The 12,636-nt window shown below is 41.8% G+C and overlaps 1 protein-coding gene across 2 annotated transcripts; it reads left to right on the top strand.

The window, feature by feature from the left end:
- The first annotated feature begins 4,454 nt into the window (after window positions 1–4,454).
- sh2d4a (SH2 domain containing 4A) lies at window positions 4,455–12,467 on the top strand. 2 transcript variants are annotated; one of them, XM_077019715.1, is made up of 9 exons: window positions 4,455–4,890; window positions 5,567–5,870; window positions 6,210–6,369; window positions 7,646–7,775; window positions 8,184–8,331; window positions 8,556–8,754; window positions 9,486–9,616; window positions 9,820–10,037; window positions 10,273–12,466. In XM_077019715.1, exons 2-9 carry the CDS (start codon window positions 5,696–5,698, stop codon window positions 10,363–10,365), a joined length of 1,254 nt encoding a protein of 417 aa, XP_076875830.1. In that variant the 5' UTR covers window positions 4,455–4,890; window positions 5,567–5,695; the 3' UTR covers window positions 10,366–12,466. The 2 variants fall into 2 exon arrangements, with proteins under 2 accessions (XP_076875830.1, XP_076875832.1); XM_077019717.1 differs by lacking the exon at window positions 4,455–4,890 and adding an exon at window positions 4,943–5,123 and having other exon boundaries at window positions 10,273–12,467.
- The last annotated feature ends 169 nt before the right edge of the window (window positions 12,468–12,636 follow it).

Genomic DNA, 12,636 nt, shown 5'->3' with positions numbered 1-12,636 from the left:
AACTTTGCTAGAAAATGGTTTTAAAATGTTCCATTTATTAAAAATAAAGAAGAGGTTTTGAAACCAGATTCAGTCTCTTGTACCTGTACATTTTGTACTGATACTCTGCTTTGTGCCCAAAAATAAACTTGGATCTAGCTACTCACCATGTTTACAGGTCAGCCTTTTTATATTTAAAATAACAACACTATTCAAATTCAGTTTTTATGGGAAGTAAGACATTAGTTATATTTTAAATACATGCTATATATATCAAGCATAAAAATACATTTTTTTTACTGAGGCATAATATATAACATATATAACATATCAAAACTTTCATCATATCTTTTTTGACAATGCTTTTGACTGTAGTAGTGAGCTGGCACTCACTACTCAGGGGAGACGCCCACACTTACACAGACACACCCACAACCACTCCCTCACTCTCAGTCACCTCAGTGCTGACGTCAGCATCATGTACCTATGTCCTGCCAGTCAGACAGAGAGAGAGAGAGAGAGACTCACACACAGGGAACGATACTTCTGCTCACGCTGCAGGAGAGCACTTTCTTATTCGTCTTCCTGTCTCTGTTAGTGCTTGTTTAGCACTGCTGCACACTAAGAGATGTTTACTCTTATATGGACAATAAGATGCACCGCTACCACCCCCAACCCCTGCTCCTTATGTCCCTGCGTAACATTAACACTCAAGTGATTGAGCAGACCAAAGTAACTTCCAAGAACATGATCCAGTTTTAACCATCACACTAGCAGATATTCTAGAAAGGACGTCAAGTATGAAGAGCTCCCTGACATTACTGCCTGAAGACGCTAATTGCACTCCATGACGCCTGGCTGTACAAATGAACCATCTTCTAACAGATGTAACATACTGAATGGTCAACTGAAGGCTGCACAATCCTGATTTTGAAGCACCCCCAGAAAGGGCGGTTCCATCCAACAACCGGCCAGTAACCAGCGTCTGCACAGCATGGAAGATCCTGTAAGGCATCCATGTAGGTAAGATCAGTAGGCACATGGTTCACAACATGAGCAGAGCTCAGAAAGGCACTGGCAAGAACACTAGAGGACCCAACACCAGCTATTGGTGGATAGCAGTCACTCAAGACTCAAGACAGTCACTCAAGACTGTAAGGCCAGACAGACCAACCCGTGCACCGCCTCTATTGGCTACAAGAAAGCCTATGATTCACATAGGGATCTTGGAGTGCTTAAGGCTGTAAAGCATCATCAGGACTCTTAAGAACTTTCATCAATAACTCAATGAAGCTGTGGAATATGATCCTATAGGTCAACTAGAGGTCAACTTCAGATCATCAGATTTACCAAGGTGATGCCCTGTCCCCGCTGGTGTTCATCATGGTCCTGAACCTGAAATCTGAGGTGATGGCAATGGGGAGGAACATCATCAGAAACAAGGAACATGAAAAGCTTAAACATCAAGGGCTGAGAGACAAGCTAGAAAAGATGTGGAAGATGAAGGCAACAGAGGCTCCCATAATCAGAGCACGAGGGGCTGTAACCCCCAGACTGGGAGAATCACTCCAGCAGATCCCAGGAACAGCATTCAGGAGCTCCATCCAGAATACTGCAGTCCTTGAAACTGTGCAGGACCCTCAAGGTCCCAGACCTCTGGTAGAAAACCTGAGCCTGTAAGAAAAAGGTTTACATATATATTCCTGTTGCAATCTCTGGCTAGTACCTTGCAAGCCTACAAAGACCTTATATCAGTTATGCTGTTTTCTCTTCCACCCTACAGCATGGCCACATGTGCTTTTCAGGGCATGTCCTAAAACGAAAGTAGACACCCTTAGTGGATCTGACCTCAATTTTCTTCTCAAGTTAAGGATGAATCACGCTTTCTGGATTACACTTTCTGCATTATGTTTCAAATTATGTGGGAATGTAACAAAACAGTTTGACTGAGTGGATGAATTGTGTTCTTAAGAAGAAGGAACAAGACGAGTGTTACGCGTTTTACATGGTTTTTTAAAAGAATTATACACCTTTTGCGCAGATGATTCTTTGTGGAGACTTGATTTGTGAAAAACACATGCAATTCAAATGTCATGAACTTGAATTGAACCCCATAATCACTTTAAGTCTGGAACGAGTGCTACATGGGTTATTCTGACCTGAAATGCATGGCGGGTCTGTGACAGGACAGACGGTGTGTGTGGCTACATTCTGCCCCGTCTACAGAGCCTTCAGGAGCCCATATCTTCCCTCCCAAGAAACTGCATCTGCACTGGACATCCTCCAGGAAGTCAAAATCACGGCTCTCGTGGGCCCAGTGCAGGAATGTCCTAGCTGTGTCTGCCCATCTCCCAACACTGACATCAAACCATGTCGGGTCACTACTAATTACACCCCTGGTACCTTATCCATGACTGAGAGAAGCTTCTAGAAGATATCATCATGTAAGTGCATAAACATGCAGAAATTATAGAGTTCCGTTCCAGCATGGCGCAGGAAATCATTATTGCCTTTGAGCTAATGCCCAGTACTGTTCTCAACACTGTGTTTTGTATACAAACAGCAAATTAACATGAAGGTCTTTGAATTCCTTCTGAGCAGATGCTGCAATCTTTGTTGTGTAAATGTCTGTAGGGTTGACGAAAGGCAAACGCGAAAACAAAATTTAACAGAAAATTAGCATCACCATAGTCCTATAAGAAAACAGTGGGTATCATGTGAATGAGAGAGAGAGAGGGAGAGAGAGAGAGAGAGAGAGAGAGAGAGAGAGAGAGATTTATGTTGTGAAATAAATTGAAATTATTGTTATTCATTAATTCAGTTAGGAGCACGTCTACACAATTTAGTATAGTAATAGCATGGGGGGAACCTTCCATTAAAAAGGCCTTAATGTAAGCCATGTTATGGCTTGATATGGCTCTTATAACCGTCTTATAATCATCTGAGCCTGAATACGCATGGCCATGGGTCTCTGCCCGACACAGTTAAGGGTTTAACGAAAACACAGCAACAAAAGAGAGAAAGATAAAGATGAAGTCATTAAGGGATTAAGCTATATGTTTTGAATATAAAACGCTGTGGTTGAAGACTGAGTCACCGAGCGCCTCTGGTCATATAGTTCCCAGCGTGTAAACAAGAAGGTGAAGGAGTACAAATGTGGTACACGTCGTTCAGGAACAACCCAGAACATTTATCGCTTCAGCTGAATACCAATGACTTCTAAACTCTTGACAAAACAAAGAGCTGTAGGGTGAAGGACTAAATAGAGAATCTAAATGAAACTGCAGTAATGTCGCTTTTACTTAGCCAGTAGGCAACGGTAGGCCTACATTCCTGGTTCTGATTTATTTCTGTATATAAACTGGAGTCTACACAAAAACACCCCAATCAGACAGTACTAGATTACTGAAACTACATATAGACATGTGATTTGTAATTTTAAGCTAGGTAACCTGTATGGACACCTACTACCCACAACATGGGCGATATTTTCATCTCCGAATATTTGATTCAAGCGCCACCTGGTGCTCAAATGAGGCCAAGACCGCAGGAACGTTTTGTGCCGCGTATGTCAGCATCGCCTCTGGGGGACCCGTGCTCACCACGTTGGGCTAATGGAGATGCGTTGCTTATGCCACTTATTACCGATCCATGATAAACACACTGCAGTCAAAAAGCAGCTTTTTCTTTTGAGGACAAATACGTTTAGAGTGATCAGCGCAGTTTGTGTTAAACGTGTAGGGCAAATTTAAGGGTTAATCGCTTCTTATCTGGTGGGATGATGCTGACACTAGCTCACGAAATCAGATCACCAAATAGGATTGTGTGTTACATTGTATGTCAACATTTTCTTAATGTTTGTGTAAATCGTTTCTAGTTTCCAGTGCTTGTTTGTCTCGCATCCACGTTTCATTATCTTTGATTATTCCGATAGCCAAAACTGTGTACCCGGTGGAGAACAAGCTACCGTCTCTCAGCCTGTTTGTGTAAGGCCCTCAGGGGCCCCAGGTCCTGCTCCTGTGGAACCTGCGCTCCAAATCACTGCTATAACCGACACCGGTGATGGCGGAAAATACGGAACCTGTTTTGAAGGCCGACTGTTGATGACTTCCCAGATCCCAGAGACTGGATGAAGAACACGTTTTTATTGCGGTATTTTTACAAGATGCAGAGCCTTAGAATAATAACTTCCGCAAGCAACTGCACCACCGCAGAGATACACTAGAAACATGATACACAGCCGCTTCAGAGACAGGAAGAGTTTTGTAAACCCATCCATCTGTGGTATTCAGGCGGAAATGCCTCTTCATGGAAGGGGGAGTCCTTCTCCATTGTGTGACGTTGAATGTGAAATTCATTAACACTGGACAAACAGATTTTCTGAACAGGTCCATGTATAAAAACGCTGTAAACCTCTCTGGCATATATCAGTTTCTAAATTTTACGCATGTACTTCGATATACTTTTCATAGTATTCTATGTGGATCGCTATTTATAAACCATGTGCTTCAAAGCCACGGTGGCCAGTGTCCTGTTTACTCTAAGCAGGAAGAACGTGACGGGCACCTTGGCAAAAACTATGAAATACGCAAACCACATCTATTTGGTTTGCAATTAATGTACGTAATGCTCGGAATACATACAAAACATGTAATAGCTAATACGTTTCAATTTCACATTACTAATGACTGGGTTGAACGTCCAAAAACCTCGTTCACCCGATGAGGTGACAGAGTTTTTGAGGAGCGCACCTTTCCTGCGTGTAAGACCACACCTTTCCTCCTGAACTCCACCGAGGTATGAAACTTGTTCTGAAGAAGCTGGGAGCGGATTGTACTCGACGTCGTCTAGCCGTTTGAGTTTTCTAGAACTTGGAAAAGACTAGAAAGGAAGTTCCTGACTGGATCGCCGGTAATTCAAGTTACTTTATAGAGATGTCGACTGTGCCAGGTTCACACGGTGGACATGACCGTGCGTAATTGCGCATAATGTGTTTTTTAATCACTTTAGATAAGCTTACTGGTGGGGTTGTAACAGTTTGTGATTATACCGTAGTTTCTTTAGTTTTCATATTTTATAATTTTCAAATCAACAAAACGCCGCGTGCACTGTGGTGTACTCAACCTCTCAGGATATGATGGTTGGTACGTGCAGATCTATATTTTTCGGGTTCTGATTTACTTAAACTCACTTGCTCTCTGAATATTCTAGTTCAAGTGTGGGGCATCAAAGAGTGAGCGGAATAACACCTGCTTAATTTCAGTAATGTTCAGTAATTGAAATGAAATTACTGCACATCTACACTTCAACAACAAAGTGGACACATATAAACAACATGATAGTCCGTAACCAGCAGCAAAAGCGCGTTTCCTCTGTGTTCCCATCACTGTGTGCCTGCAAGCGACCTTTGTGCAGCGAGGAAGTGCCATATGATTAAGGTTGAACTCGAACTTGTTAGCACATAATAGCATGGCATTATAATGTGGCATAATAATGTGACTTTTATTAAGCTATTCTTTTACAACTTTCAGATCGTGTGTAGCCTGTCCACATAATATGTATAGGTTCAAATGTTTTTTTCATGCAGTTCTGCTGGATGCAACCTCTTTAAGAAATCACTGAATTCGCTTCCACCGTTTGAGTCGGCGACCTTTGAAAGTTCTGGACGGTACGGACACGATTTCTCGCAGAGGGGAAAAGACTCAGGAACGTAACCATGCTGCAGCAGATCCTGACGGACATGTACATCGAACCGGAGTTACTGGCAGAGCTGAACGAGGACCAGAAGCAGGTGCTGTTCTTCAAGATGCGAGAAGAACAGGTGAGGAGGTGGAAAGAAAGAGAGACGCAACTCCAGAAGGAAGAGACGGGGAGAGTGAAACCGAAAAAAGGTGACCTTCCGTCACCGTTACACGTGTTTTTTATAGCTCAGCTACTGTTCGCTTCTTTAAATGACGCAGCAACCATTCCCTGTAACACAAACGTCCTCCTCTATCATGAAACACGATGTTATTATAAATAAATTCTCATTATTCCAACCCAACCTTCAAAGGTCAGTTTTATACTTTAATATTACTGTGTGTCTTCTAATATTAACTACAACAGGCAAAAAGCAGTATAAACATGTAGTATAAAAGTCATAAAAGTCAGTGAAGAAGACCTCTGTTTGTGTGTATGTTTGTGTGTGTGTGTGTGTGTGTGTGTGTGTGTGTGTGTGTCCTATCTCTCAGTATCAGGGAAGACTGTGTCATGGCTGAAGGGTCCGGACAGTGATGTCTGGGTGTGGGTGATGGGTGAGCACCCTGCTGATAAGACTTACGACCAGATCTGTGATGACATCATGACAGAGCGTGCAGCCAAGCAGGCCCAAAGAGAAGCACAGGAGCTAAGGTATGTGTGTGTGTGTGTGTGTGTGTGTGTGTGTGTGTGTGTGTGTGTGTGTTGCGTGTGTGTGTGTGTGTGTGTGTGTGTGTGTGTGTGTACATGCACACGTGGATGGGTGTGTCTGTGAATGTGTTGTGTAAGTGCTTTTGTGATAGTGTGTGTGTGTGTGTGTGTGTGGTCTGATTTTGAGTGAGTTCCTATTCACAAGGCTTTCAGTAAATATGAACCATCTGGTTTTCCTCAACATTTTCCAACCCAGTCACTTCATAGAATCCCAGAGTAGTATTAAATCTACAGCTGTACGCAGTTGCAAATCTACTTTGTTTGGCCATCAAGGTTTACATCCTGTTTTTCATGCTTATCTTATAAATGCTGTTCCACCTTTTCAGATTTTCATCTACTGAATGCTATTGTGTAGTTATTTTACTAATGTGAAGAAAGCTAATCATTATTCAGTAGTCAGTAACTATTGTTCACTGACATGTCATGCAATACTAAAGTGGATATCTGAAGCTGAAGTTTGTTACATCCATAGTATCTGGCTCTTCCTAAATCTACTATGGAAATAAGGCATTGAACACTCCTAAAGCTGGAAGATGTGTTGTCAGTGTAGGCCTGCCCTTTTTCTTAGAAGACACCCCTTAATGCTTCTTAGACATGCTGCTTGGATTCCCTTGATGAACGACCCTCTCTAAATATTCCAGTTAATCACTAATTGACCTTGTGTCAGTTTTTTTTCTTTTGCTCTTTCATGCCCTTCAGTTAAATATTCACCCAGCTTAATCTCATGCTATTGACACGGGGGCACTCCCTGTGGAGTGCACATTTAGTGGGCTGCATTAGCTGTGGCTATTGAATAATAATAGCACATACTAAAATGCTTCCTTTAGAACAGGAAAATCACAAACAACTGTTTGTCATAATTAAATCAATTAAAGAGCACTAAACATTCACCAAGGTTTCCCAAAACCTTGTACTCTTGTGCTTTATGGAGAACAACAAATACATTTCTTTGAAAGAATGAGTTTGCATTCTTTGCACTGACAATAAAAAATTACATAAGGCTTGATGAGGTCATGGAGTTGATTTTATGCGCCGTGAACATTTGAGGATCTCTTGGTATTCTGTAAGGGGGGGTGACACGTACCAACCATATTGCTGAGTCATTCCACCTAGATTAAGCAGTCACAACGACATTCCAGTGACTTCCACCATGCGCTAACTATAAATAGAGATTTCAAATGACTACGAACTAAAACCTGTTTGTCATGGCTGTGTGCAGGTCGAAGAAGGAGGCTGAACTCCAGCGACGTTTCTCTGGTTTGTTCGTGGTGGAGCAAGAGGAGGCAGACAGGAAGGAGCAAACCCGTAAAGCCGCCGCCCAGGAGCAGAACAGGCAGGACCCGCTCCAGGTAGTCCCAGCTCAGGGGCCTCGCCTCAGGACGCACATCCGCCCAGAGCTTATGTGCCTCGACGTGGTTTACCCAGCCCTTGATGGCTTGTTCCACCGGTCACTCCAGACATAGTCAACTAAGTTGGTCGGTGACTATTGTAAAATGCATCCGGATTCAGATCCACCTAGATTAGGCACAGTAGGTAGTCCAAATGTCACTGTAGATTGCAAAAAACGCAACAACAAAAGAAAAACAGAAAAGTACATAGATAAGTGCTGTACAGAATTTGAACAATGTATGTGTGCTATACAGCGCGGTCTGAACTTTCATCTGGCTTAAATCTACAATGCAACAGATCTTTCGTAAGCGTGTTAATGTGAGACCACAGCGCAGACGAGCATGTCTGGTTTGATCTGGTTGTCTCAGAGCTGTGAAGCGGAGGAGAGACAGAAGGCTGAGGAGGAGGTGAGGAGGCTGGAGGAGGAGAGGACCAAGCAGATCTACACAGACCTGAAGAAGGTGGAATGCCAAGGGAAAAGCCAGGACAAGGAGGACAGGGCTTGGCAGGATTCCTGTAAGGGACTAGATGGCCTCGGAATGGCTGCCACTCTTAGTTTTGCATGACAAAAAAGTTGCAGGTTGTTGTGAAAGGAGGCCGTGATGGCCCTCAACTGGTTATCCCACCTGCTTGAATCATGCTTTAGGCTTTGGGTCATGATGAGTTACTCAGCAAAGCTGACTGTGTGTGTGCGTGCGTGTATGTTTGTGTGTGTGTGTCTGTGTGTGTGTATGTTTCAGTGCGGAAATCCAAAAGGGCTGACCAACGCCGGCGGTCCCTGGCCAAACAGACTATAGAGGATCACCGCAGGCGTTCGCTGATAGCGCTGGAGAGAGGTCGCGTGGCAGCCGTGACCAGAGCATTTGGGGGACAGACAGCTGCCCCCCCACCCAAAGCCAAGCCCCGGAACCTCACTCTCACTAATGAACCCATCGATCAGTTAGTTGGCATCATTTTATTTTACATTATAAGGAATCAATCCACTGCTTAAAGTTCGTTACTGTGAAATCTTCTTAGCAATAAGCATGCTAAGCTCTTCTTACAAGTTAGGACTAATCAACTGAAAGATCGATAGATCCTATTCATAATATCCTCAATATAAGATAAAAATAAACAAAAACAAAAGTAAATAAATATTTGTTTATACCTGACAGACAATAATTGCTTAATAACAGGTGAATATGATTCTAACCGTAAATATTTAGTACAAGCCCACTGAGTCAAATACCATCTGCACTGAAAAAAAAGAAAAGAAAATTGGACAGGACATTGTTGAGGATGTTGATAAACATTTATTTACCACAGGTTGAATCACACTCACATAGAGCCATGAGATTGACAAGTACTACTAGTAAACTGGAGTTTCCAGTCAGATAAGATGGTGGCTTCCGGACACGTTTCTCTCTTTTTTTGTTTTAACCAACCCTGCACCCCCTCCCCCCCTATAATATACTTTATTATAGACCTATAATACTTTATTATTAAATATATGAATTCATGAGGTCTTCATAGAAAGGGGAAACAAAACAGTAGCCACAAAAAAGAAAAGCATAGAGAAAAAAAAAAACACAATCACAAAAATAAAAACCTCAAAACATTGTATATACATATTTGGTGTTCAGCCTTCAGGATGCATTTAAGTTTCATCCCCCCCCCCCTGTGATTGACAGGAGGACGAGCAAGCGTCATTCTGTATCATCCTCCAACCGTGAGGAAATTATCCGCTGGTTTAGGGAGGAACAGTTTCCCCTCAGAGTTTGTTTCCACCAGGACCAGAGCCATGTGGCACCCTGGTTCCATGGTGAGTTTGCAGTATGTAGTAGAAGTTGCAAACATTTTTTCCAGCTATGGGATGTTAATCACCACTATTCATCTGTGTTGCTCACATTATCTTTTTTTGCGTTTCATTGTTGCAGCTTTTTGCACACACAATTTATTCTTGCACCTTATATATTTAGTTTGGAAAAAAAAAAAGATGAATGATGTATTTTGTTTTGTCTGTAGGCATCATTTCTCTTCAGGAGGCTGAGGAGTTACTGGGAAGTTCCAGCCCTGGAAGCTTCTTGATCCGTGTTAGTGAGAAGATCTTTGGGTACATTCTGTCTTACCGAACCCAAGAAGGATTCAAGCACTTCCTCATAGATGCTGTGGATAACTGCTTTATGCTGCTAGGCGATCAGTTCAAGTTCCTGTCTCTGGGAGACCTGGTGGACTACCATAAAGTAAGAGATCATCCACAGCTGTCATGGTTTACTTCAACTACAGAGGAAATCAAATGTGTTTGCAGGTTTCTGCCAGATGCATCAACCTGGCATGAATGCACAGAACCCCCTCCTTGCATATACTTTGACAGCATTAAATAAAATGTGTATTAGTAAAATTCTGCAAAGTGCTTTAGTGCAACGAGAGTACATATGGTCTATGGTCTGAATCTTTGCTTCTGGGTTCTCTCACCAGGATGAGCCCATAACTTCGTCTGGAGGGGAACAGCTTCTGAAGGCATGTGGACAAAAGCCTGGCACTGTGGACTACAGTGACCTCTTCACCTGAACCTCATCACAACTACATACATTTAAATGGACAACATTCACTGTTCCTCTCCAAGTTCCACCAAGCTCTAGGATTTACATGGAGAAGAGCACATCTTGAAGTATAGCACACGAGGATGTTCTTGGATGTTTGTGGTTTCAGTGAAATTCTTACCACTTATCACCATCTATTACAAACTAACAGACTTTCCATCCTATTTGCAATACAATACTTTGCAGTCCAAAGCCTGCAAAATCGCCACCACTTAATCACTTAACGCATTGGCAGTGAAAATCAAAATGAATCTTACCAAAACTGTGGGATTCCTAAGGACGTCATAGACGATGTTTTTGCTTGTCTTACCTGCTCAGAAAGTGGATGTGCTGAACTGTAATCAATCTTCTGTTATGACAAGAAGAACTCCTTTGGTGCTGACGTATCGTCCTACACAAACACAGAGTTTTGAGTGTGAGGATCCTCCAATAATCTCCTACAGATCAAATAAAAACATGTTCATCAAGAGTGAGGAAAATGGCCATTCATAACTGTAGCCTTATCACTCAGTCCTCCTCATGAATTACTGCATTACCAAAGTCTTGCTGATTGGTTTGTTGAACACATTCAGACCATCATAATTAAGGATGTCACTTCCACTGGCAAGGCATCTTAATACTAATGGACATTACAATGATGACATATCTGTTTGCAATGCTAGTTGCTGCAATTGGGAAAATTGGGAAACTCAAAATCAATCAGTCAATAACTCATCTAGACTCTTGGAACTCTTAGAACCTCATGGCATGAATACTAATATTTAAACATCTACTTTTTCAAATATAAACTGTTCCTCCTCCTACTAATTCAGAAGAATTTAGCTTTGTCTAAAATGTCCTGTTTCTCAGGAAACTTTGTGTATGTCACTATAATTTTGAATATCTCTACATCTCAGTACACCACACTTACACACTAGGAATCTTTTTTGGATATACACACATGTACACAGGGGTGCTTGAAGATTTGGGAAGCACCCAAACATGGTCAGTTTTCTAAAACAAAAAATGTAAGTAATGTTACTAAACGAAAATCCAAATCTCAATTTGTAAAGCAGACATTCCAAATAAGGGACACACAGAAAAAATATATACATTTTCATTATTCAATTTCTCTCTCCAAAAAACCTAATCTCCCAAGTGCAAAAATATGTGAACTCTTTTAGTTAGTAACTTGTGGCGCCTCATTTTGCAGCCATTACTCCAACCAAACAGCTTCTGTATCCACAAACGAGTGTCTCACATGTACTCTGGAGGATGTTTGCCCCCTCACCCTGCATAACCCTGCCAGTTGAGAGAGTTGGAGGAGTATCTGTACCACCCACTTCAGATCTTGCCACAGTATTTCTATGGTATTGAGGTCTGGACATTGACTGGATCAATCCAGAGTGTTAATGTTCTCTCTTAAGCCGCTCCTTGGTAGTTTTGTTGGAATGCTTTGGATTGTTGTCTTGTTGCATAATCCATTTTCATTCCAGCTTCAACTCCCTGACTGAATACAGGAGATTCTGGCCAAGAAGGCCTGGGAATTGATGGTTCTCTGGATAATATGGAGTCGTCCAGGTCCAGAGGCAGAAAAGCAGGACCAGACCAAATCACATTTCCACCACCATGCTTCACTGTTGGGAGGAAGTTCTTCTCTTTATATGCACTGTTGACTTTCCTCCAAACATGGTGCCTGTGATTGTGTATAAATAACATTTTGCACTCGTCTGTCCAGAGAATGGACTTCCAGAACGACTGGGTCTGGTTTATTTTTCTGGTTTATATTATTCATTTAAAAAATAGTAGCAGTATTTGTTTTTATTGTTAGCTCCCAATCAAATCTTAATCTAAATTGTGTGTTAATCTTACACTGTAGTCATCGTGAGATGAACCACTCCAATAGTTCAATATGTTTATTATATCTAATAAATTATGCAAATGATGGGAACAGTAATGAAGTCTCTTTTGTCAAATATATGTGTTAAATATTATTGAGGGGGAAAGCAATGGCATTGTGAACTGTTTACAACGAGCTCTTTATGTGTTCTTGGTATGGAAAGACTGGAGTTACATTTTTTTAGAAGGAATTTTAAATGTCCTTATCAGCATACCATAATACAACCCTTTATGTCAAACCAGTAATAAATTAAACTCTTGTGTCATTTCAGAATTGCAGTTATCCCCCAAAATTTGAGCACCTGGCAAACATAAGCCAATAGCCTTGCATTACCTACACAGAACAACATTTATCAGCTTA

The sequence above is a fragment of the Brachyhypopomus gauderio genome, chromosome 10 (assembly GCF_052324685.1).
Source record: "Brachyhypopomus gauderio isolate BG-103 chromosome 10, BGAUD_0.2, whole genome shotgun sequence".
Taxonomy (NCBI): Eukaryota; Metazoa; Chordata; class Actinopteri; order Gymnotiformes; family Hypopomidae; genus Brachyhypopomus; species Brachyhypopomus gauderio.
The sequence above is the reverse complement of the archived record's forward strand: the minus strand, read 5'-3'. Positions and strand labels throughout refer to the sequence as shown.